Consider the following 26,420-nt stretch of genomic DNA (forward strand, 5'->3'; position numbering starts at 1 on the left):
AATTTATTAAAAAGATACGTTATTTTTCCAGATGCTTTTGGCAGTTTTCCATGGACTTCAACTATAACCTGTTGTAACTAAAAAGTTTTGTATTATATCATTCACAATGTATTGAATGAGACAATTAAAATGTTTCTGAATGCAAATTAAACTTTTTGAGATAAATAATTGAATTAATCACATTTTGGGAGAAGGAGATTGAAACAAAAGATACTAGCTACCAGAGTTCTTGGAAGCATTCTTGGAAAAGGAATAGTAAGAAAAAAAAAAAAAAAAGGCTTAGATTTTTATAAAATTAATTCAACACTGACAGCTATAACATAGGGAGGACTAGAAAATTTTATTTTTTCCAAAGTGATTGTTTCTCACATTATTTGCTTTAGCTAGAGAGTATAAATATGCTGAAGTTATCTATGCAATAGGTGTTAGCTCTTCATATAATCATGCTTTATCTGAGAAAGATTTAATGAAAGGATGTACAATATATTAAAAGATACATAGGATTCATCTACAAAAAGGCTACCACTGGGTACTACTGGGTAGTAAAACAAGCGTAAAAAATTATACCCTGATGACCAGAAAATAATAACTTTAAAACCTTCTGCTACTTGGTAAATCAATGAACTACATTTGCAGATTGCTGAAAGAACTAGCATTCATTATCATGGTAAGGACAAGATAATGATGACTTAGTCCAGCTCTCAGGATTTTTGTATTATCCATTTAGGAAATTACTTGTCTCCTTGCCCTTGACAGTGGGACAAGGGCCAGGAAAGCTGCAGAAGCAGGCTAAAAGAGTATTTGGTCTCTTAGCTTCTGGAAATGTCTCTTCTGATTAATGTTGTCAATAAAGTTCATTGTTGACTTGTAACACAGAAGACACAATTCAATTCACAGATGAAGACATCCACCTCAGATTTCTACCTGCTGACACTTAAGTTCTGGGTCTTTATCTGTGATTTGAATCACTCTCAGATTGTCTACCTTTCAATTACACTACTTAGGCTATACCGATGCCCTTGGGAGTAGGATTTTCAGGTAATGGAACAGTTTTAGTATCATGGGGAGATCTGAAGTGTCCTCAAAGGAATGTATGATCTTGTATCTGGAAAGAAATCTAACCTAGATGCAGTTGGATGTATAAATTCAGATGTAAGATCTGCAGTATAGGTGGAATTTTTGTCCAGACTTGTTGAAACATTTTGCTTTGGCAGTATGGCAAGCCAACTAGAATCATTTCATCACAGAGAAAAATAGATGGGGTAAATTAGCATCTGGCTCCATGTGTAAATTCCAGAGTGAAAAGAAGTTAAAACCAAACAACACACACAGACACACCCTGAAAAAAAACAAAAAAAACCAAAAAAAACAAACCAAAAAAACAACCAAACCAAAAAAAACACCAAAACCAAAACCAACAAATGAATACCCAGAGAAAACCAAACTAGAGGCAAAAGATTAGCAAATTTCCCTTTCCTTCTTAAAAGACAGGTGAATGTCAGAACCATCCTGTCATCGTCTCCATTCCAGAATCAAAATGGGTAGGAAACTTTTAGTCTCTGATAACTTTAAGTTGGTAGAGTCCAGGTGCCTTGGTAATACATATGATAGAAGAAAAACAAAAGATCTTGTCCAAAGAAAACATCTCTCCAAAGTATCACAAAAAGATACTAATGAAGTTTTGCGATTCTAATGTTACAATAACTTGTTTTAAAGGAAATGTAGTCCTTAATTTTTATTTGGAAAAAATGCTCATTCTGTATTACTTTGATCTATAACTGATGTTACTGATTCAGTGAGTGACAACTATTCCCAGTGACTAACTAATTTCAGGTTTATGGAATACTTTTCTTAACAGGCAGAAATCTAGTCAAAATTTAAAAATATTCTGCTAATCATTAATTCAGTGCCATCTGTTCATAATTCAGCTGCAGCTGCAATATTTATCACCCTAAGAACAACATAAGGAAAAAGAAGATCTTTTCAGAGGTATATATTATAGACATCTTTAAAATCTATATTAAATATACCTTTAAATGGCCTGTACATACTCGTGCTTGAGACAAATTACATCAAGACAGTTCTGCCCATCTACAAATGTCATAATTAAACATCTCTAGTATTGGCATAATATGGAATTTGAAACTCCATGCTCATCTGAATGGAGGTAAAATAATTAAAAGGCAAAAAACATAATTATCTTGATAAATAAGCACCTCAAACCAGCTATGTTCTAGTTATCTCTATTAACTAGTATTTTCCATTGTTTTATTAAGGTTTCAGGTACATTGAAATTGGTTTTGGAACTGCATATTTTTACAGGACTCAGACAAAGCAGCGCAATAAATAGAAAGTAAACTTTAACATTAGTGTGTTTTTTAAAACACAAAACAATTGTAACAGCAGTGAGATGCAATTTCTGATAGTCTAAAGACATGTAAGAGGAAATTCTAGAAAAGATGAGGGGTTTTATTTATTTGTTAATGCTAGTCATCTAATAGGTACAAACTAGATCTTGTGACCTAAAAGGTTCATGATCATGTATGGACAAATAATTTTCATGGACAAACAGACAAATCTTTCCAAGCCTGACTATCTACTTGCAAAAAATCTCTTCAACACATAGAAACAGCCTAATTTCCCATAGCTGGCTCAGTAAGATAACTGAAAGAACGTAGACTTTTTAAAGAAAATTTAGCTGACTAAAACTCTTAAGTCTACAATCAAATTTTCACCCATATTTTTGAAAAATCTCTTTGCTGTCACTTCAACATCTTTAACAGGAGCAGCATGATGTTGAGTTTCTTCTTCCAAGTGTTTTCTATAGCTTTGAAGTCAGGAGAACATCAGAAAGATCTCACTGCTCTTCTCTCTCATTTTTTTCTTTTTTAATTACATTCTTGTATTTAATTTTTAAAAATGGCTTCTCTATTTGCCCTTATTTTGTCCTTCAACTAAGCCACTCCTATTAGAATAGTATATTCTTAACAATATTAATGAGCTGTCTGAACATCAGGAAAAAAAAAAAAAAGGGTAAAAAAAAATAAAATCTTAATGTCCTGTCAGGGACTTTCTAAATGTCCAGATGCTGTAGGTAATTTAATAATGCTTAGCATCCAGCAGCAGCCTTGTGAACATCACAATGCATGCACAGCACCTGTTTTTGCAGTTAAATGAAGTATTAGCAGTTGATAAAGCTAAAGAATTGGAACCATCTTTTGAAGATGTATTCCTCAAAACCTACTTAAATACCTCTGAATAATGTCTGTTTGTTTGATTTTTGGGATCTCTCTCCTACAAAAGGAAATTACTTCTCTTTTCCTGCCCTGAACATTTGAGTAGTAATTATTCTGTCTGTATTGGCCAACAGTGTGTGGGTAATAACAGCAGGACAGATGGCAATGGATTAATGTTTAAACACTAACACTTCTGTACCACCATGCAAACCACTAATGACCTCTTCCCACTCAGACTATTTCTACAGTTAACTCCAGCCACTGCTCGTAGTTCCATGTTCTCTGGTATGGTACAGGGGGAAAAAAAAAAATAAAATAATATTGAGGATAAAATATTTAAGGACTGAAACAAAATATCCTTTTTCCTAGATTTCAGTGCCAATTTTCCAGAAACAGTAGAAACATCCAAACATGCATTTAAAATACAATGAGGTAAAATAAAAAGTCTATAAAACGAAAAGTAAGCAGAGGACTGATATACCACTGGCAAAATAGCTGTTGATAATTGAAATATACTTCAGCATATGTTCAGTCTCACTACAGATGCTCTGGAGTCAAAGTCAGCTTTGAGATGAAAGACTGAGGCTCATACCAAGTGTATGGGACACCCCTCTGCACAGGGTCATAGCTGCACTCTCACTCCCCCTCTGCAATCACTGTCCAGAAAACATTGACTTAGTGTTTCCTTTCATTCTTTTCCCATCACCTCTAAAGTGACAGTCGATACAGATTATTAACTATTGCCCTCTCATGAGAAAAGAGGCCTGTGGCTGCTGGTTTCCCAAAGGTGATCCTGCAGGAAGCCAGCATGCATCCAGTCCTTTGCCAGCACCAACGGTCAGCAGCTGGGACCTGAGGCTTCACTTGAAGCCTGGCTTCCAGCAGGCTGCCTGAGGAAGACCTGCAACATGTCCCTCTTCCTCCCCCCCACAGCTTTAGTCTGTACCTCTTTGAAAGAACTATAGCATATCTCAAGTTGGAAGGGACCCATAGGGATTATCGAGCCCAACTCCCTGCAGGACTACCTAAAATTAAACCATATGACAGGCCCTTCTTGAGCTCTGACAGGCTTGGTGCTGTGGCCTCTTCCCTGGAGAACCATGTTCTAGTGACCAACGACTTTCTCAGTGAAGAACCTTTTCCTAAAGCTTAATCTGAACTTCCAGTGACACAGTTACATTACCCTTTCCATGTGTAAAAGAAATAATGTCCAATATCATAACAGCAGCTCAATGAAAATTAAAATTTATAGTGAATATATATAAGAAAATTGAAGTGGTTCCAGAAGAAAACAGGAAGCACACATGCCCATTAGCTGCATACGTGTTGGAGGATTTCTAAAGTTCAAATTTAAGAATGCATATTCTGACTTTGAAAAGGCATCTTTTCCTCCATGTGTTTGTCCTTTCCAAACCAGTTCCAGATTATGGAAAGAAAAACACATAAAAAAACCCAGGTACTGGACCTCAAATTCCTTCCAAATATAGATGATGAATAAACAGAAAAAAGAGAGAGAAAATAACCTGCATGTATTTTGTCTATGCTACAAATATTATAGACAGAAGTATCAAACTCATTATAAAAGTAAAAAGTATGTTTTTCTTTTTGTCTGTCAGTCACAGATAGCAAAAAGTTCTCTCCACATTACATCAAAACAACTTCAGACATGAACTAACACAAGCTGTACTTTGTATCCAAGGTAGAAATAATCTTCCTGAGTTCAGACTGAGGGAAAGAAAATGAAAAGAAGAAAATTGGATCAAGACTCAAATATTAAAAAATTTGGAGTCTGAAGAAGACAGAAAGAAATAAAAAAATAGACTGCAGAAATAAGAGGGAGAGATCTCAAGATCCCAGCTTTGGAAGTACTGATGCAGTGGTTAAATAATGTGAAAAAAGTCACTATTTTTAAGACTGAAAGATTATGTATACCATGCCAGTGATGATGATAAAACTTTAAGCAAGGAATCTTATATCCACAGCACAGACCTTCTTCGCTACGCTGTTAAGAGCCAACAATGCACAAGCACCTGAAATAACCATGCAGAAACTGCACATAATTTTTGTTCTACTTCATTTGTGTTTATTTAGGGGGGAATTTTTAGTTCTGGACATATCAGCTGACATGATATGCTCTTGTATTTCAGGAAGCAGGTTTCAGTTCAAATAACAGCCATACATATCAGAAAGAATTACCACTTGCTCCTAATAAGTGACAGAGAAATAGCTTACTACTCTTTATTTTTATAGAATGGTTTTTATGTGGCAGTACACAGGAGAGATACAAGATATATTTTACACCACAGGGTATGTCAAATATTCAGCAGCAATGTAGTGTTATGTCTGCACATAACATAATGAGACTATCATAAAGATATGAAAGATATCGCTTAAAAATTGAAAACATACCTAAATGATTAAAAGCAATCTGAAGTACTTGTGTAAAGTATCTCTCTCTTTCAAAAAGATCTTGTTACCCAAGCACAAAGTAGATTACAAATGTTTGATGATACCAGGTATATTTAATAGTTTTAGGAGTTAATGATGTAATGGATGTAAAAAAAGTATTTTTCTATACAATTAATACAAGGGTTAGTCAGAAGAGCTGCTGCTGAATGTCAAATGTACATATGCAGTTTAACACAGAGAATGATTCAACTAACCTACAAGTGTAAGTAAAAACTAGAAAAGAGTTGTTTGCAACTATTCTTTACTAGTCCATTAACTATTACTGCCTCTTGATGCTGAATCAAATCAAGTCAAGAGATTTCTATTATTGGAAGATGATTGAAACAGAGAATTGCAGGATGAATATAGATGAATTTCAAATAAATAACATTTGAAAAGGCTACTTTGGCAGACCCATCAAAGTGCTGGTAAAGAGGTTGAAGTTTAAACTGGTTTTCAGAGCTTCACTTTTTCCTAATATTTCACTTCAAGATAATTAATTATTAGGAGTAGATTCCCATGATAGCTTATCCAAAGTCATTAAGGATATATCTGAATATATTTTACGTGAGCTTCTATTGCAGAACCTGTTATACACAGATGGTTTGTAAAAAAGCCTTTTGCAGGGACTAGAAAGACAGAAGCGGAGGCAACACCACAATGCACTGTAAATTATGAGAAGGGATGAGTCTCACATTCCAGCTGGACATTTCAACTGTTATAAGCAACATGGCTCGCTTTCTGACTGCCTCTTGGCTCATCTCACACACTTTGCCAGGAGGAGACATAAAACCATATGGCCTCTCAGGCACCGCTCCATTGTACCTTCTGTAGCTATTCCTGAAGCTGAAAGAGATCCTTTAACCTGCGGTTAAATAAAAGGTAGCTAACCTGTACTGAAAAGAGGCAAGTTTTCTCACATTTACCACTGTTTAAAAGATCTGACAACAGATTTGTACCGCAGAGTGGCAGATAAGCTGTATTTTCACCTCCTGATACACTGTTTATATTCCTATACTTGGAAAGAGTGTTTAGCTGGCTATAAAACTTCGGTAAGAAACAATATACCGTAAAATTTGAATGTATAATATTTTGTTGTGTAGCTTATCTAAATATTTTCTGAATCAACAAGTGATTTAAAACAAGCGAAAACATTAGACAACTAAGTAATTTTCAACAGAAAATTCCATTTAAGGTGCAATTACATCTGAAAAATTGTAAGTGATGTAAGTGAGCACAGAAATTACAGATTCTATGTTCATTTTTTGGGATTAGAACAGGAAGAGGGAGTGATTGAACTATGTTAAAAACCTTTGCTATAATAAGAGCCAGATTAATGATAAAATGCTCCAAAGGAAAACTTTAAGGTACTGCATATTCATTCTGAAGTTCAATATGAAATAATCTTGTTTGTACATCACTGCAAAATTTGGACTACTAATTCATCCAGGTATGGTAGAAGTGAATTGCCTGCATTTCTGATTTCCATACTTTAAAGTGGTTTTAATGACCAGAATTGGGGTTTCCTCAGTCTGTATTTTAGTTAAGGAATAAAAACTCAGAGAATGCTGAGAAATGGATAACCCATTTACCTGACTGTTTTTTCAGCATGTCTTCTTAGCAATATTCATAATCCTGCTGCACCACAGTGGTTACATAAGCAATTGCTTTAATATGAAAATTCAACTAGCAAAATTTTTAATATATTTTAGATTTTTGAAATTTCACTGTAGTTTGGGACTACAGTTAGGCAAACTTCCCTGTAAGGGAAAGGAGAAAGGCTTTATTTTACATGTTCCTGACAATTAAGTACTGATCAGTATTTGCCCAGTTGAAGGGTAGAAACAGCTAACACCGGATTGTAAAACAACATCATTCCTTCTCTCCCTAGCACCCTAATATCAACAATACAAGAATAACCATACAAATAAGAGAGGAGTTGAGTCCTTTTGTTCCTGTTTCCTAATGTGAGGAAAAGGCATAGGCGTATGACCACTCTGAAATTACCCTCTTCCTGCAATACTTAGGAGAAAAGACCTTACATTTCAGACTGCTATGTATGCAAAGAAGATTAAAAAATGTAGAAATATTTCTCATTCTGTTGTTATTTAAGCATGTTATTATGTCCATTGTCTTGATGGATACTTATTTCCAGTTCACAATAATCTTAAATAAGTAAATGTCTGACAATAGATATCAAAGATTTAGAGCCACATGTACACGCATATTATTAAAAGTTCTACCACAGGTAATTTTAACACAAGAATGCTTGACATGTCTCTTGCTTCAGATCTTCTTTGATGTCTAGATATTGTAAAGGGAGCATCACAGGCAACATTTAGTTAATGAGTACTTTGATCACCTCCGAAATGAAGGTGTAGCAGGATGTGTTATCTGGTAAGCATATGTGATTAGCATATGTGATATAGGTAAGAATGATGAATGGGACTATTTCCACTCCCACAAGGTTACATACCTGTAGTTTCTAATGGCCAATAGTTTCTGCACAATACCCAATGTACTCTTGGTGGAATACAGCAAGTAAGCAAGCACATTTTTAAGAAAAAAGTCTTGAATACACAACACAGATTTTGTGGTAAATAGATGGAAAGTGTCATCAAGTTTTACAGGTTATTTCAGTAGCTATTTTTTTTTAGTACTCTTATCTGTCTTTACTAGTACTATAACTGAAAATTATACATCTGCCTGCTATTTTCAAAAAGTAGTTGCAAAATTGTGATATAACTTCCACTGAAGTTCAAATAATTTTTCTCAATTTGCATGGCTCTAGAGATCTTAGCGAGTAGAGCTACAAGTTCAGGAGCTTTTTAAAGGTGTGACTTGTACAGCTCTGGACTTCTATGAGAGTTACGACACTGTCTTAAAGAGCCCAAAGCTCAGCAAAAATGAAGTGCACATTTTTTCCATGTTTCAGATATCCCCAAGGACCTTTATGAATGGAAAAGGGTCAAGCAATAGCAGAAATACCTGTCACAAGCAATTATTGCAGCAATAAAAAAGAAAGGAGAAAAACCCTCATGAATAAATGAGAAAGTTGGTGAGGTAATAATCAAATCTGAGGATGAAGTTATGGTAACTACACTTGTGGGTTTCAAATGTCTCCTTTCAGCCATATTTAATTTTGATCCCTTTAGCACTTGTCAGCCTAATGTCCTCCACTCAAAACCAGGCAGATGAATGTATGATCTGTGCAGACAGCACGGAGACCACAAACTTCTGGCTTGAGGTTAGCAACTACTGTGCATTTGGCAGAAAAGAAGTAGATCTTTCTCCATATAGCTTTAAACTATGCAAACATTGACTAAACAGAGAGAAAAGGTTGTGTCAAGGTAATTTAGTAGAATGCATAATGCAAAGGGTATTGCTAAGTAAGGGTTGGGAGGGGAGAGGTATGATTACTTGCCCTTATCCAGCTTAGATCCATTGATTTTTGTATGGTCATCTTTACATCTTTATTTTATAGATACACTTTATGTCTGTGCTATGTCTGCTCTGTTGGTCTTCTTAAATCACATGTCTAAAATTTGATTTGGCAGTTTCCCAATCATATGTCATAAGTAGACCGGAGCACAAGCATTTCTCACTCAGTTGGTATAGAACCCAACAGAAAGCATTGCTACACTTGTGATTTTCTCGCTATACAGTTTTCAGTGTCAGTATAAATATATTGTACTGTAATAATGGATATATCCTTGCTATTGTAAGACCTAGAGCCATGACTTGACTTTACACCACTTAAACACGTAACCACTGATTCATCCAGTACTCTTCACTATCCTTTTTTTATATATATACTTTTGCTTCTCTCCTCCTAGATTAAGATGTGCTTCAAGATGTCTTAATGATGCACTTTACAGAAATATTTTGTCTTTCATAGTCACTCACAGAATAGAATACTTTTATCAAGAGTTTCACTGCAGTTTTTCCATCTCCCTGGGGGATCATATAGACTTCTTCCGACCCCACTCACACTTCTTCATATTAATCTATCTTCCAGTTACAGTTTTAATTAGATGCTCTTAAGGCTGTGTTGGTCTTCTGTGGCACAGTTCCAAATACCAGAGAATTTTCAGTTGCTCTAAAATTTGACATGACCAGCAATTTGAATGTCAAAGACAAGAGATCAGCCTATTTGTGGCTTTGTAATATCACTTATGTCCTGTGAAATACAGATAAAATGCCAATGACATCACATGTATAGGAAGTGCATTTTCATTCACCTGAATGCACAGGCATCCTGCGTTCTTTTCAGAACACTTCTGCCATGCCTATAAATTTATAGTGTTTTGAAAAAATTATTACTAAACTTTTAAAATAAGTTAACAGATAAGAACATTTCAAATTTGTTAATTAGATTTTTTTCCCCACGGCATAATAATTTACTCTATTTGTAGTTTAAAAATATTTCTCTTCACTGCTTCCTCCACCGTTTATTTTCATCCCTTTCATTGGGCAACCACACACAGATAGCTGCTTCAGCATGCAGCAGCAGTGAAGGGACACAGACCATTTGTGAAGGAGGCAGGGACTTTCCAGAGCATATTTACAGCTAATAGGAAGAAATATTTTCTGATGTCAGCAAACCTGGTATAGAAAGTGCCCTCCCCATCTCTCACCAGATGTTTTCATGCTCTTAACTAGACAAAATAAAAAATTTCTCTGCCTTACACAAAAAAAAAAATTTTGCAAGGGATGGCAAGAATAATACATTTTGAATTTTAGGTGTCCATTTCTTTGATTTCCAATAGTATAATGTTCAGGTTTTTGCTGATTGTACTGGTAGCTATGAGTGCCTCTACTAAGTAAGAAATATCAAATAATTAATAAGAAAATTAGGAATATTTTAATATGCATTGAGTACTATATGAGAAATTTATAAAATATAAAAAAGTAGATATTCATATTAATATTAGAAAGAATAAAGACCATGTAGACATTCTGAAAAAGAAAAGGAAGATAAAGAATAAGAAAGAATATAAATACAATATTGTAATTTAACAAACTTCCACTCTGCACCAACTGCACACCAAGAAACTTACAGGTGTTCACTGTAATGATGGTGACATAAGAACACATGTTTTCTTCAGGCCTTTATGTTTTTAGAATATTAACCTCTAGTGTGATGCCTTTAAATAGGTCAGTCTCAATACATCGACATAGTTTCAGTGACGGATTCACTCAGCAGGAATGGTGTCGGCAATCAAAATATCATAGGTATTTCAGCCAATGCAAATGTTTGCCATGGGCAACTCACCTTTTAGCAATTACCAGCTGAAGTGGAAAGTTTTAATAATACAGCTACTAGATGAAACAAAACTGTGTTCTATAAACACACTGGGCAAGTACAATATGGCTAGAACAGGTGTTAGCTTAATTTTCCTGATCTGTATCTGCTAGCAAGTCTGGTTACCTTTGCACACTCATTTGACGTGGTCATTCAGGGAAATCAGTGCAGATGGCATGTCACTTGCCAAAGATTTTTTACAACTTGAAGCCTCTGTCTCCAGCCAGTATGAAAGCTCAGTGTTGATTACAACTAGAGTTTAACTTATTAAGTGTTTGTGAGTATATCCTCAGCACATGAGGAAAGAGTGGAAAAAACACAGCTTTATATAGAAGTGAAAAAAATGAAAAGACGCAGAATTTAAGGGATCTCTTCAGATTTATATATACATTAGTATCTTACACACAGGTGTTTGTGTATTTTTCATCCCATTCCCAGTCAATATGTGTTGTTTTATAAGAGATCTAGAACATTATTTTGTACAGACTTTTTTGGCCAGTAATCTTAAAAAGCACTGAATATCTTCACTACTGTTCTAGTACTGAAAATATAGAAAAATATTACTTCATATTTACTAACACAGTAAGTGTGATTTGTGTTAAAAACACAGTATAACATGGCAACCAATAAAAGCTGGGAAAATATATGAAAAGAGGAACGGGTAAGTAGAGGAATTTTATTGTAATTTCATTTAGAACTTTGATTTGCAATATTTTATACTTTGCAAAGTATCAGACACCATTTTAATGAATGACTGGCAGCATGATAACTTTCCATTTAAATTTTGGAGTGACTAGGAAAGCATTTGGATTTTTGTTTTGTTCCGTTTTTTTTCACATGTTACTCCAACTGTTTTCAATATATGCTGATAGAAATACATTGCAAGAGTATTGGGGACAAATCAATTCCCACTGATATAATGGAAGACTGACAGAACTTGTAAGAAAATGATGGTTATTTTCCCACTGAAATTGTTGTTGGAACATGTTTTGCTGAGAGGGGTATTTCTGGTTTGTTTTGTTATAGCTGTCTCAAAAAAAATATTTTTTTATTAAGCTTTTTTAACTATTTTGAGACACTTCTCTCTCTGCCTTTAGCTAATGCTGAATCATGTTCTTATGATCCATTGTACGCATTGTTTTTCATTTGGGTATGGTGATGAGATTTTTTTTTTTTCCTGACTATTCAGCAGTGTTTTATCTCTGATGTTAATTAATGAAGCCTATTCATAAAGCTGAACTGATAGACATAACAGTCAATAAAGAACACTCACCTACTGTCAGTTGTCCAGTTAACTGTCCCATGTGATTTCTTGCATTCACTGTTACATTTCTGTCAGACTGTAACACCAGTGGGCTATCCTGGGAAACATGTATAAGACAATAAATGAGAGAACAAAAAACTGAGGTAGAATTAAATTAAAATATAAACATGCATGCTGAGAGGGGAGTTCTGTCAAATATAACAGCTTATTTAATAATTTCATAAAGTATTTTACAAGTCATTTTTTTATATAAAAGAATAACAATAATACTATTTTAAGCTTAAAACCTTTGTGCATAGAGTCCCTGCTTTAGAAATCAGAGTTGAAATTAATTTATATAAATTGGGCTTTATTTCCTGAGGATATTACAAAGTTACAAATTCAAACAGCCTTAACACAAACCTGTTCCATTAGCTTTTTCCATATATTGCTAACATACTTTTCTAACTACCTAACCAAAACTACATTATTCTGTTATTCTATATAACCTATAGTATTTGGATTCCACTTACTAAAAACTTTAAAAACGCAGCTATGCATTTCTTTGAAGGTAAAAGGTATCATCATTCTCGAAAAACAAAGAAAGAGAGCACTGAAAGGAGGTTATACAACAGACACCCCTGACCCACTGCAAATAGTACCTGGCAGGTACTATTAGTGATCAAGCAGATGTAACATGAAGACAAATATTGTATGACGTTAAATATGGTCTTAACATTTTTGGAGTCAGTTTGTAGCATGACTACATTGCTATCAGCATCTTACTAGGTTTAAGCTTTTGAGGAATGTTTACATATACACATGTAGGCTTATCCTGCATGCAAAGCCAATTTAAAGAATTTCAGAAATGAAGACAGAATTGAATTTTGCTTCCTGAGGAATGAGGAGCCAGATCCACTCCTCCAGGGGAAGTATGGATGCATGGGAAAGGGGAAGAACTTCAAGAGAGCCATGAGAAACCCAACCTAAAAAAAAAAAAAAAGAAAAAGAGCTTACTGATCATGCTCTCACTGAAGGGGGGTGAGTGCATGAGAGAAGGGAAAATTATGCTGGTGGCTGCTGTGGCAGAGAGGCACTTTGATACCACACTGAATGGTATCAAAGAGACATCACCTGATACCACACTGTTCTTCCCCTGAAGCTTGAAGTGAGACCATGGGTATATCAAAGTTTCTGGCAGTTTGCTAGCACTTACCTATGCTTAGGTAGGTTTAGCCAACACCAGTAAGACACCTGACAGAAATAGCCAGGGAGGTGCCTTAGGTAGGAACGACTAAGGGCTAGGAAAATATTTCTGAAAATTATATACTCATTTTATTCTTAGATTCTTCCCTGGACATCTATTATTGGTTATTCCTGGATTGAGCATACTAGGTTAGATAGACTTGTGTGTGTGTGTGTGTGTGTGTGTGTGTGCTCGCGTGTGCATGTATGTATATGTGTGACATATATTGGTTCTTCCTGTTCTTGAAAGTTTTTTAAGAAGAGAAGGAAAGGAGTTAAGGAGCCATATATAAACATTTAATTTTACCTGAATCATGCATCAGGTTTGCACTTAAAATTTTTATACCTTACAATCTTTTCCTTTGAATGAAGGGCTTTCCTCTGCAAGAAACTCTTCCTAGTTGTTTTCACTATGATTATTAACTGTAAATGATGCTCAGTTCCCTGGGAAGTCTGAAATTATTCTGAGCTAATTTAAGAGTTCAGGTGTGTTTCATATCTCACTGGACCATGCTATGACCTTTCTAACATCCTGCCAATTAACTCTGCATCATGGAATCTGGCAGACGAAAGTCACTGTTTGGCTTGCCCATCTTTCTAGATAAAAAACTATAATTATCAGTGAGACACTGTGTTCAATGTGACTGGTTTGAGCTAAACATGTGATGTAATCAAGGGAGCTTCTGGCAACAAAAGCAGCTGCTAAGGACCTTTTCCTCAACACTTGATTTGATTTCTACTTTCCTTATGGTCCTTTGAAGATCATTAGTCCATGCAACTGCTGCTCTGGGAAAGAGAGCTGTCCTGACAGACAGCTGCATGGCCAAAGTATATTTTTAAGAAGTCCTTTTCACTTAGGCAGTATTTGGAGAAGAGTCTTCTCAGTAGAATAATCTCAACCTTAGCAAGGGAGGGTACTGCCATGCCTATTTTTGCCTGCTCAGCTAAGGGTTTGGTAACTTACACTTCCAAACACTGTTCATAGTCCAATATGAAGGTTTCTAATTGTAAATGAAGACCTTGGGTATCAAATTCTCAGGTACAGGATGATGAAAGTTTAGGTACCAAGCCTTCTTTTTTCTCCTTTCCTTGTCTTATTAGAAAGATAAAAAGAGGGATGAAGAAGTTAAGAACTTAAAACTATATACACTTAGTTCCTGAATGTCAGATATAGAGCTGCAAGCTTAAATTCTGGAATAAAGAAAAGCCAGTGGCAAAACTACTATCAGTTTAAGCACTCTGGCAACTTATCTACCCTGTTTTTCTGTACTGTTTTCCACAGAAAGTGTCTAAAGGCAAAAGTTCAAGGAATTCAAAGGCAGTCTACTCAGAGGAGCTAGCAACTCAGAGAAGACTTGGCTGAAATCAGTGGAATTATAGATCTGTATGATGAGTATAAAGTGAGATGAGTGTTAGTCATCTGAATACAAGTATATCTACAACATTAAAATGTTGGATAATTTTCTCTTTGGATCAATAGATCTGCTCCTCTTTTGATGGGAACCTCAGCTTGAAATTTAATAGACTTGATAATACACAAAATACTTTACATTCAGATTTCAGAGGGAGATAAAGGTATGTCACCACACTGTTTTCCTGCAAACTTGAAATTTAAAAAAAAAGTTTTGATGAATACATAAACACAAAGAAAATAAATAAAAGTTGCATGATTAAGCTCTCCATATACCGTGGAAGTATTTGGAAATAAAGATCTGTTCTGAAGTCAGACAAGCCTAGGAACAAGTATAGTAACTTTCTTGATATAATTTTCTAGGCTGATGTCACCCAACAGCTGAAAAACTATTCAAAAAATCAGACTGGTATATTAGTAAATAATTTTTGTATATTTACTTAATGCAGAAGGCTTTAGGTTATACCTGACAAAAAAAACACACATGAAAAAAAGGGACAAAGTTCTATTATTTTTGTTGCTGACAATATACAACTATATATCAGATCTTCCATTTAGAGGTGAATATAAAGAACATTTTTCCTTGCAGGTAATAAAGGAACATAGTGCTATTTTTCCCTTGCATGTAATGAAGTAATGTAGTGCTATAAAATGAGCTCTGTGTATTTCTGTACCTCAGCATTATCAATATCAGGAGCAGACATGCTCCATATTTAGAATATAATTATATACATGCAGTGTAAAAGTTATCATGAGCAACTCCAAGGAACATCCTTGAAGTTCTTCATCACTTAATATTATTTCTTGACACTGAGTTAATTTGAGTGCATGAGAAAAAGAATAGAAAGGCAAATCTCTCTCGTTCATCCCAACTTTCTACCCCTGGAAAAGGCCATGCCATGTTGCAGCCTCTGTCCCCTGAGTTCAGAAGCTGTTCTTGCTGCCTGAACTTGCGGTACAGGACACGAACACAGAGTTTCCTGAGGTACAGGAAACAGGTCACTTTCAGATTGCCAGTATTATTTGGTCTTGGAATAAAATAATCCCTAAACAATTAGCCCAATATTACAATCTGAACTTTATATTATGAAATTATTTATATAGTGAAAAGTGCATGCGAAAAAATTGTAACTGGAGAATTGATCTTTTTCCACCCCCTTTCTGGCATGGCAATTCAGATCTTTCTCCACTGTTTCTTCATTTTGTATAACATACATACAAACACGGCTTCTTTCTCACTTCTTACAATTCTAACTTGAACTACAAGAATGTGTGATGAATTAATCACAGCAGTTAGTGTGCTATATAAATTTGCTCTGAGATTACCTCTATTTGTTAAGCACTTACAAGAACAGTTTCATGTATACAGCAAAGCCAGTGAATAATCTTGAAGTGGAATAAGTCATAGTGTGCATGTGATGATTTTTAAAGTATTCTTCATGCACACCAATGGCAGCCAGTTCCTTAATGGAAAGCTGCTTTCCTTCAGCTATACTGCCCATTTACAGGACAACTGAAAGCATGCTTTGCAAATGTGAAAAAACAAAAAGAACAAAGAAATTCAGATACTGGGACTATGTCAATTTTAATTTGTCTGGAAATGATTTCTGAACTCATTTATCTTAATAGGGAACACTTTTCAGCTGTGAAAAATAAAATAGCTGAATCTCATGTCTTGCAAAGGTCTATTTCTAAGCCAAATGTTTTAAAATAAAACATCTGAGGCAAAAGATTTTATTTGGGGAATCTAATTTTCTGTGGGATTCCCACATTTTTAATGAATCACATGTATCAGAGTAAGAACTTTTCACCTCAAATATAATTTCTTCTGACTTAAATTCTGTACTGACATATAATATTTTATCTCTGATGCATGACACATTGACACAGAAATGTCTCTGAAGTTACTAATTTGTTAATAATTTCTTTAAAAAATTGATATAATTTTATATTAAGCATAGTGGGCTACATATGCACTGCATTAACAGAACACTTGAACTTCTATTTCTCCACTGCTATGTAAAATGTGTTCTTCAGAAAAGGGGTGGTAAATTATTTGTGATGTTATTTCAGAAATTATGCTGTAGATAACAAGAAGCAGCATAGTAAGAACATTCTTACAGTTACATAGAGGTTTTAATAATAACAATATGCTCAAAACTAAAAATACTATAGAAGGATGCTCTCAGGACCATGAGGACACCACTAGCCCTTACTGGCACTGCCCAATGTCCCCGGGGCCTTCCACACCCTTGGGGGTCCCATTTCAGTTCAGATCCATTTGATCACCTCCTGGCAGGTTTGTCCTACTTGGGTCTCCCCAGCCCTTAGGGAGCAGTCAGCCCTCATTGCTCCCTGACATATAGGATCTCAGGAACTAGCTGATGCTCATGATACTCTATAAGCTGACTCCTGTTATAAGACCCAAAGGGTTATGACTTCAGAATTTTCAGCAGTGTATTAAAGGCAAATCAGATGAAAATGATGTTATTTTAGTCACTTCTTATAGTCACTTTGCAACTGGGATTCATAAAGGGAAAAATACACAGATTAATTTAGGGGATATTTTTAAAAAGCTTTCCTGATTCTGAATCGTTATAAATACAATGGAAATTCTGGGGAAAAAAAGGTTGTGTAGTGAGATTTTTTAGAGTAAGGATCACAGTGCAGTACTAATAACTACCTTTTATTTTTAGAATTAGATGAGCAGGTTACTCTAAGTATATGAAAGACTGATAGATTGCTTTATAGTCATTTTTCTAAAAAATATTCTGCATGAGCAATCATCACAAAACTCTAATTTTTATAGATCATTCAATTATTTTTAACATATTTTGGAAAAATGTCATGCCTTTTGTACACCATTCAAATAGAGAATCCCAGCTAATTAGCTGAGTTTTGAAGAGTATTCGAAAATGCACCCTTTAAATTAGAAACAGCTTAAATGATGCAATTTGATTCCTGTTTAATACAACATTAATTTAGTCTAGGTAAGATGGTACACTATATAATTAAATATAATACCAGGCTTATGCTCAGAACATAGTTAATTATGATTACACCATTCACTTTGACACTCTTAGGAAGAGTAGTAATATGTATACCATAACTTATAGTGCAAGTACCCTCTTAGGATCTGATTCCCATGCTTAGGCAAGCACACCACTTCAGGTTTCTGGACCTCTCCACAGTGTCATATGGACGTAAAAAATAACGCAATAAGTAGGCAGGATTCTGTCTGACACCTCTATCTGTTGGCAGTTTGTGAAAGGATGTAAGGTTATTTACCTGAAGTCATGGCTATTTACCTGAAGTCATGGCTAACTGGGGAGGCCCCACTGGACTGGAGGGTGGCAAATGTGACACCCATCTACAAGAAAGGCAGAAAGGAGGATCCTGGAAACTATAGACCTGTCAGTCTGACCTCAGTGCCAGGGAAGGTCATGGAGCAGGTCATCTTAAGTGCCATTAAAAGTCACAAAATGGACAACCAGGGGATCAGGCCCAGTCAGCATGGGGTTATGAACAGGCAGGTCCTGCCTGACAAACCTGAACTCCTTCTATGACAAGAGGACCCGACTATTGGACAAGGGAAAAGCTGTGGATACTGTCTACCTGGATTTCTGAAAAGCGTTCAACACAGTTCACCATAGAATTCTCCTAGAAAAACTGTCTGCTCATGGCCTGGATGAGTGAACGGTCTGCTGGGTCAAGCCCTGGCTGGCTGGCTGGTCCCAGAGAGTGGTAGTCAATGGAGTATTAGACTTTGGTTTGCTGAGAAATGCAAGCTTCACCATGACATTCCCCAAATCCAACCACACAGTGGCCGTGCATTGAAAGACTTTAACAAAGACAGGGAACAGGTTTCTCTACTGCTGCATAGCACCACAATCTGTCTGATGCTTTAGAGGCTCATACTGTGGGTGACAGTGATCAACTCTGGTCAATGACCCAGACAGAAGCACCAATGATGCATGAATTACTTAACCGCACCATAGCATCAAAATGGGAACTGAAAGAAACAGAAAATACTCAGTCCTCTGGTCAGCTCAGAAGCCCGGGGGAGTCAAAGAGCAACTGAGTAGTTTTGAAATAAGTACATGGGCAACTGCAGCTCAGGCAAATGAGGGATAACAGGTGTGAAGAGTGCCTTGGAGGAATTAAGTGCAGAATATTTGGAAGGAGAGTATGGAGGACACAGTGTCAGTCAAGAGGGGCAGAAAGCAGAGCAAAAAAGTTGTGAGGGGATAGAGCGAGCATTTCATAGATGTTTACCCATTGTCCAGAACCAGAACATGAGCATCTTTCTTAGCAACCTTCCTTGCAAATGGTGAGGTAATAATGGAGGTTGAAGAAGAAAGAGAACTCAAAAAACACACATCTGTAAGGCTAGGAGTCTCAGAGCCAACCTTTCTATCATTAACTTTATTATTAGCACTAATAAACATGAAGGAACTTGAACAAGGAAAGATTTAGAAGAAACAGACCTACAAATGCCAGCAATTGCTGAGTATCTTGAGTACTTAAAAAGATTGAACTTTCTGTTAAAACTGTTGGGAAGCTTGTCAGAATTTGGGACTGTCAAAATAAATTAAAGAAAAATATTCTTCATCAGAATATTCCCAAGATATTCTTTCCAATAATATATTCAATATTCTTATTTATCAATATTTATCCTATTCAGTATTTCCAGTACTATTCTCAAGAATATTGCCAAGAGTCTTCCCAAGATGTCAGGACAGTAGCATCCCCAGTACAGGGGTACTTCAAATAGGGAATAGTGATTAATTTACTGTGCATGTTATTCCTGGACAATTCTGAGATAAGAAGATTTAATATATGGATTGATCCTATTAAATAAGATACTTTACACATATTTTATTTTTCTTCTTTCCCTAAATAAAGTTTCATATTAGATTTTAGTGTTCTTTGTTCTATCCAATTCTTCTTTCTAACCTGAGAGTCACAATTTAATCCCTAATAATTACACTCAGAATCAGGAAAGTGACTGCAAAATCACAATAAATATATTTGGAACTTTGATCAAGGAAAACATTCCAGATATCTTAAAAGTTTGACCAAAAGTTACTGAAAATCAGTATTTCTTTTCCCACATTTTTGAACATTAGGAGGTTTGGAAAGTATTCAAGTAAACTATTAGGTCAATGCATTTCATTCATCCGTGATAACACTGATTTACAAATAATTATCATCAAATGCAAGCAGAAGAAAAATAATTAATCAACTTTTTTTTTTTTTTAATGTAACACACAGTAGCAGATTGATTTTATGTCAAAACTGATTTGGTAAAAATACCCCAAATACTGATGTAGAGCTACATTTTCAGTCAGATACAAACTACTTTTCTGAATCAAGGAGAGAAATATACCTCACTTCATAAACTCAGCAAAGCAATGAAAAGCCATGGAAGACAAGTAAACAAAGCACAAGGAAATAATTTGAAAAAAAAAATACCCTAGTTGATGCTGAAAGAAATATCCTACTTGAGTTTATTGACAAGGTTCCAAGAAACATTTTCTAGACAACTTTTGTTCATCAAAGGATGTTATCTCAGTTCCCAACTTCTGCTTTGTTTCCGTGTCAGCCGCCTTATATGCTAAAGGCACCTTCATGACACAGCAAATCTGAACCCAAATGTGGTTACATCTACCAAAGTAGTACAGGTGTAGTGAATGAGAATCATACACAGCACTCTGGAGAGCCACATGAACTGGTAAAGCTGCACAGTGATCATGGCTATAACCTCCAGATAGAAACAACCTCCTTGTTTTACTTCCTCGTAAAATGCACCATGAAATTTTTATTACAGCAGGATACAGTCATGCATAGAAAAACCTATTGATAAAGCAGAAGCAGATCTTTAAATAGCAGACAAAAGACGTGATTTTTCTAGAATTGATTTAAACATCCAACAAAATTTCAAATGGACTTTAGATATAAACATCACAACTAAAAATAAAACAAGACTACAAACGTACTTGGAGAAAACTTGTTAAACACCCAGAGCTCACTCTTTAGTCATTAAGCTTGTGACACAGCAAGTGAAATTGTGTATTACTGAGCTGCAAAGCCCCTGGAAAACTTTAATTAGGACAGATGTAGAAAAACGATACAAGTCTTAAAATCTGAAGCCAAAACATTAAGGCTGGAATCACTATACTTCACTCCTTTCACACCATCATTTCTTGAGGTGTGGTATATCAGTTATTGAATGGGGTTTTGCCATTAAAGTTAAGCCCAACTGTAATCTAACATCCCATTATGCTATTTTAAATCTTGAAAAGCAGTCTTTCAGTTCCTGTTTGTGTGCAGGCTTCAGCTATGATATGCCATTACAGTGAAACAAGACTGTTTCTCATGCCTTTTTAAGTTAAAGTGCTAAAACTTGTAATATAGCAGCAATTAACTCCAAGCGGTTGAAGGCATTACAGGAAAATTTATACAAATCAAAATATATTCACACATTTAAAAGTAATTTCCCACAATTCCCTACTGAGGGATCATTTCTCTACAGAATTTGAATTGCATTTATTTTAGACTCACTAGCTGAGAGAACAAAAAAAAACAAAACCAAAAACAAAACAACAAAAAAAAACCCCAAACAAACAAACAAACAAACAAAAAACCCAAACCCAACATGCTGTAGTCAGTGATCTGATAACCTGGTAAATCTTTTACCACAATCCCAGTTCCTGAGATGTTTATGATACAGAAAGTGTCAACCCCTGTTCACTTGATGCATAACAGGAAATATAGAGCAATTTTACACATTGATAAAAGAAAAAATGAAGAAATAGGCATAATAAACTTATTCCATTATGTTTACCTAATCCTATGGAAAATCTGGCATAAAAATTCTGGAAAATGTTAACTCTCCAGCATATCTATAGGTTCTGGGTTCCACTTTTGTGGCACCTCGCAGACATCCACCAAAGGACTATATAGAAATAATATTTCCATCACCAGCTTTTATTTCACTATGATTTCTATTTTTTCAAATTCTAAAGATGAAGAAGGATAAACAAATTCTAAAGGAAGGTTAAGGTACAAAATTGAATTTCAGTACTACAAAAACCACAGCAGAAATCTGGAATTAATAGTATAGCTCAGATAAAGCAACAAAGACTTGTAAGTAAAAAGTATTTAAAAGTCTAGTGAATGTTAAAATTAATGTGTTAAAAATATAAGATACAAACATAAGGCAAGACTAATCATTAATTTTAAATACGTTTAGTTTGAAGGTTTATCTTAGGTGAGTATTAAATTTATTCTTTTATGGAAAGTTAAGGTTGTGGCAACCTATATGATTAAATGATGACACTAGTATTAGCAGCAGCTTTAATAGCAAAAGTCAGAAATGCTTTTTAGTTTCTTCACATAGCTATCTTAGTGTCTAAAATGCTGATATTTCCTGTGAAGCCTTCGTTTAAGAAGCATACATTGCTGGACTCTAATTACCTCGGCAATGCTTTCTGCACTGCTAGTTCTACTGTTCCTGTATTAAATGACCAGAAGCCCACAAATCTCAAATGAACTCCAAAACACCCTACTGAAAAGAAGGGATATTATTATTGTTACTTTACTGAGCCTTCCCCTGAGTGCATCCACTGCTTATTATATCAATTATTAGATGCTTCCAGGCTTCATTATCGCACTTGCTTAATGCAATCAGTATCAAGTCCATGGGTGTTTAGCATGAGATATAATGAGGCTTTGATCAAGGCATCAAAAAGAATGATAGTAAGAATGGCAATTACAGGAATTACAGATAATCCACCGATTGTCTTTAGTAATGCTTAGTATGAAAAGCATACTTAAGTTTTCAGAAAAGATCCTGATCATGATAGCCCAGGGCTGAGGACTTCAACGTTTATGGCAAAGGTCTCAGCATGTATTTTATCAGTTGCTAAGCACAGAAATTCAGTCCAAAAATGTCTTTGCAGCATTTCTTTCACGGAAGTAACATCTGTGGTGTTACTGAGAAAATTCACTTTTGGGTGTCTAACTAGAAGAGTCAGATATCTTTTCACATACTCTGGCTTTAAGAGAGGAGGAGAAACTAATTTTTAAATCTTCTGTTTTAATTATAGAACCTTTCCATATTTCCTGCAGTCAATCCCAGTCTTATTTTCAGGACCAAAAGTATTTAAAAAAAAAAACAAAAACCTACTTAGAAAATGTCATTGTTTTCTAAAATACAGCTTGACTAAAACCTTTGAATTGATAGTAAGAGGGAAGTCCTGCAGTATAGGATAGGGTTGACCAACTAGGACTAGCAAAGAGTAAAGACTTCTTAAACTATATTTGCGAATAGAGGTGTATTTCTCTGTCAAAGGATCTAACATGAAACTGTGAGGTAAATCTTCCAATATATACATATATATATATATATATATATATACACACATTTTTTTCTGTCCAAGTGATTTATGGCAAAGTGGGAGAAACTAGATCACGACCTTTCTTTGTTCAGAATGTGACCACGCATTCATTTGTCTTATTCATTAATGATTTAAACTAACTTCAGATAGTAAATACTCAAAGTAGCAGAGATCAACAGAAGAATTGATTGGAAGGGTTCCAGTTTCCCTTCAGATAACAACATACAATGTTAATTTAAACCAACGATAATGATGTGGTTTTGTATCGGAGTGACATTTATAGTTAAGTCCTTATAGACCCCATAAAATAAAATTTATTTTTACATGAAATTGTAACTAGTGAACTGCAAAGACTTTGGGGCTGTCTAAACTGCAGCACAGTCTTTACAAGGCAAACTGTTCTGTCAGTTAAACTCGGTCCTGTTGGACTTCAATATGTTTGTAACTGCCTCTTAATTGGTAACCGGCTGTGTGATAATTCCTCCCTTGAAGAGCATATTTCTTTTGTTTTCACTTTTTACATTTTGCCATGGGGGATTATGCAGATGGTTAGCACCCTGAGTACATGAGATTAAATGGCTTTCCACTTTATTGCCTGGCAAAGTCAAATTTTGTAACCAGTTCTCACTCTACAGTTAAATATTCTTTCTTATAAAAATTTTGCAAAGCATATATTTGGAAAAACTGGTTTGCCATCACTAGCAAAATTTTACTCTTTTAAAGAGAACCTTAGCTAACAGACACAAATATAGCATTTCAATATTTTCTTTGTATCTTCCTTGCTGATGCACTGTTTCAATGCCATAGGGGTGGGGGAGGAAGGTTAAATACATTATTTCAAGAATACAAGAAAATGTTCTCTGCTTAAATGTCAATCTAAAAATCAATTTCAGCTAATTTTAGCTATATTTCTGCTAACCTATAATCTTTACATAAGAAAATCTGCATTGTTCAATTTTCTCCTGAAAATGCTATATTTATATTTTGAATTTATTAATCTTTTATACAGGGTGGTAACATAGATATCCTTCTATGTATAGATGATATAATGGATGGATCAGTTTGCACCAGGAGACCTTTGAATGAAAACATATATAACCATGATATAGCTTCAAAATTATTTTTGTTCCCCTAATAGCCTGGCAATAAATCTACACAATATTCCCAACATGATCTTGATACCTTGAAAAAATTATGTTCCCACTCAATTATTCTCTTATTCAATAACTTCAGTAACTGTGCTATCAATTATGAAATGCAAGGCTTTGCTTTCATCTATATATAATCAAAAATAAAAAATACAGAGAGTAGAACTATGCATCAGATGTGGGAAAACCACATCAGAATTAGTTTTGCTTCATCTTGATAATATTTGCTAGTTGATTTTTCTTCCAACCAATACAATTACAAATGACATGATGAAACACAGTTGCATTTCCCAAATTCCTAAACTTGGATTTAATCTTATTTGTTTTTTGCACAGCCATCAGCTAATAATCCTGCCTCAGCCACAGGCTTTGAATGCTAGCCATCTACCAGTTTCTCTTTTGAGGACCTATCATAAAACTGTATTTTAGCAGTGTGTTCTTTCTAGATCAGCACTTATGAAGTATCAAACATCCTGAGGGGAAAGGAAGAATTCTAGCTGGGAACAATTCTACCCTGAGTCAGCATTCATGTGGCTTATTGTAAGAAAAGCTCAGGTAAAATTTTTAAAGAGAATGTAAAAGGTAAGAAAAAATGTAACCATAACCTACATTATCATCCATATTTTCATGTCTCATAAATTATGCAAAATGAACTCTAGCAGCGGAAGTACAATACTAGTCAAAGTTTACATAGAAAGAAATTGAGATTGTCAAAACCTATGATACTCCCACTGTGTCATATGAGACAGAGTTACATATTGGTTTCATTTTGACACAAAATCAGGAAGGAGACATTCACTTTCATTATCTTTATCTACATTTATTTTTCTATGCTATATTAATAAAAGAAAAATAATATTTCGTTTCAAAACCAGGAAGGCTGTATTTTTCAAAACAGCATCCTGCCAACAAAAGTTTCCCCAAACAGAAAATTCCCAGCAGTCAAAATAAAAAGAAATTAAATGCTCTCCCACATAATGTTCTCTCCAGTTGTTGTGATATGATGCCCCTTTTAAATGCCCTAGTTAATTCCTGAACAAGCAGTCAGGGACAGACGTACAGCTTTTAATCTTGACATCTCTCAAAGCAGCCACTGCTTGACTGGCCCAGGCATCTGGATTTCTTACTGCTGGAGGGTGAGCAAGGAAGGACAGATGCAGTTCATCTGGCTTTCATGCCAGCGTGAAGTCAGGAATGGAGAATACGAAAACCCAAGTGCTGGGAAGTACTCCACATCCCACAGTACATTTTTCTATCAGCTTTTTTCTCCTGACAGGCTGATCTGCAAGGTTGCATTGCATGTTGCAAGGGCAGGTCTCCAAATTTGTTCTAGACTCCCACGGAATTTCTTCCTAATTTGACTCCAAAGGAAGCATACGATTATACAACTTGGTATATTTTGCACAGGGGTTCTAAAAAGGCCAAGTCAAATACTTTGTCCATTTTTACCCCCTTAATCATTCATTCAGGTGACTAAGCTACAATTCCCATGAAGTGGACAGAGATCTTGACAAGGTAATTCATCATCAAGGTGAAGTTGTTCATGGTCATAGAAGTCCCCTTCTCCTTAGCCAAAAATGATTCACTGTCTAAGGTGATGTTCTCTAGTTCATTCAGCATTTAAATCAATGTTCTCTACTGCCAGTTCAGTATCAACACTTAAGAAATGTTATCTTAATGTAAGGGTAAAGAAGTAAAAATGAAATTCATGTTCCAGATGAAGTTTGCTGCAAGAGAGACAGAACAGAGTACCAAATTCTCAAATGTTATCTACAACACAAATATATTTCCCAGATTGTAACTTTTTTTTCACTTTTTTTTTTTTTTTTTTTTTTTTTTTTTTTTTTTTTCTTAACACAGAAGATTGAAGACTTTTGCTTTACTCTGCCATACATGGGTCAGACATCACTTTCGTGGGGTTTTTTTCACTAACTGCGGGGCTACGCTCAAAAGAATTCACTTCCAGTGTTGCCAGATCCTAA

At 35.1% G+C, this 26,420-nt stretch overlaps 1 protein-coding gene across 1 annotated transcript in view; it reads right to left on the reverse strand.

Moving 5' to 3' along the window:
- SGCZ (sarcoglycan zeta) overlaps nucleotides 1–26,420 on the reverse strand; it is a 404,844-nt gene that overhangs the window by 59,995 nt on the left and 318,429 nt on the right. Inside the window, exon 4 of the mRNA XM_026846855.1 lies at nucleotides 12,263–12,350. Coding sequence (XP_026702656.1) covers nucleotides 12,263–12,350 — 88 coding nt within the window. The remainder of the gene's footprint in view (nucleotides 1–12,262; nucleotides 12,351–26,420) is intronic.

Source organism: Athene cunicularia (assembly GCF_003259725.1).
Source record: "Athene cunicularia isolate RWA chromosome 4 unlocalized genomic scaffold, athCun1 chr4_part1, whole genome shotgun sequence".
NCBI classification, from domain to species: Eukaryota; Metazoa; Chordata; class Aves; order Strigiformes; family Strigidae; genus Athene; species Athene cunicularia.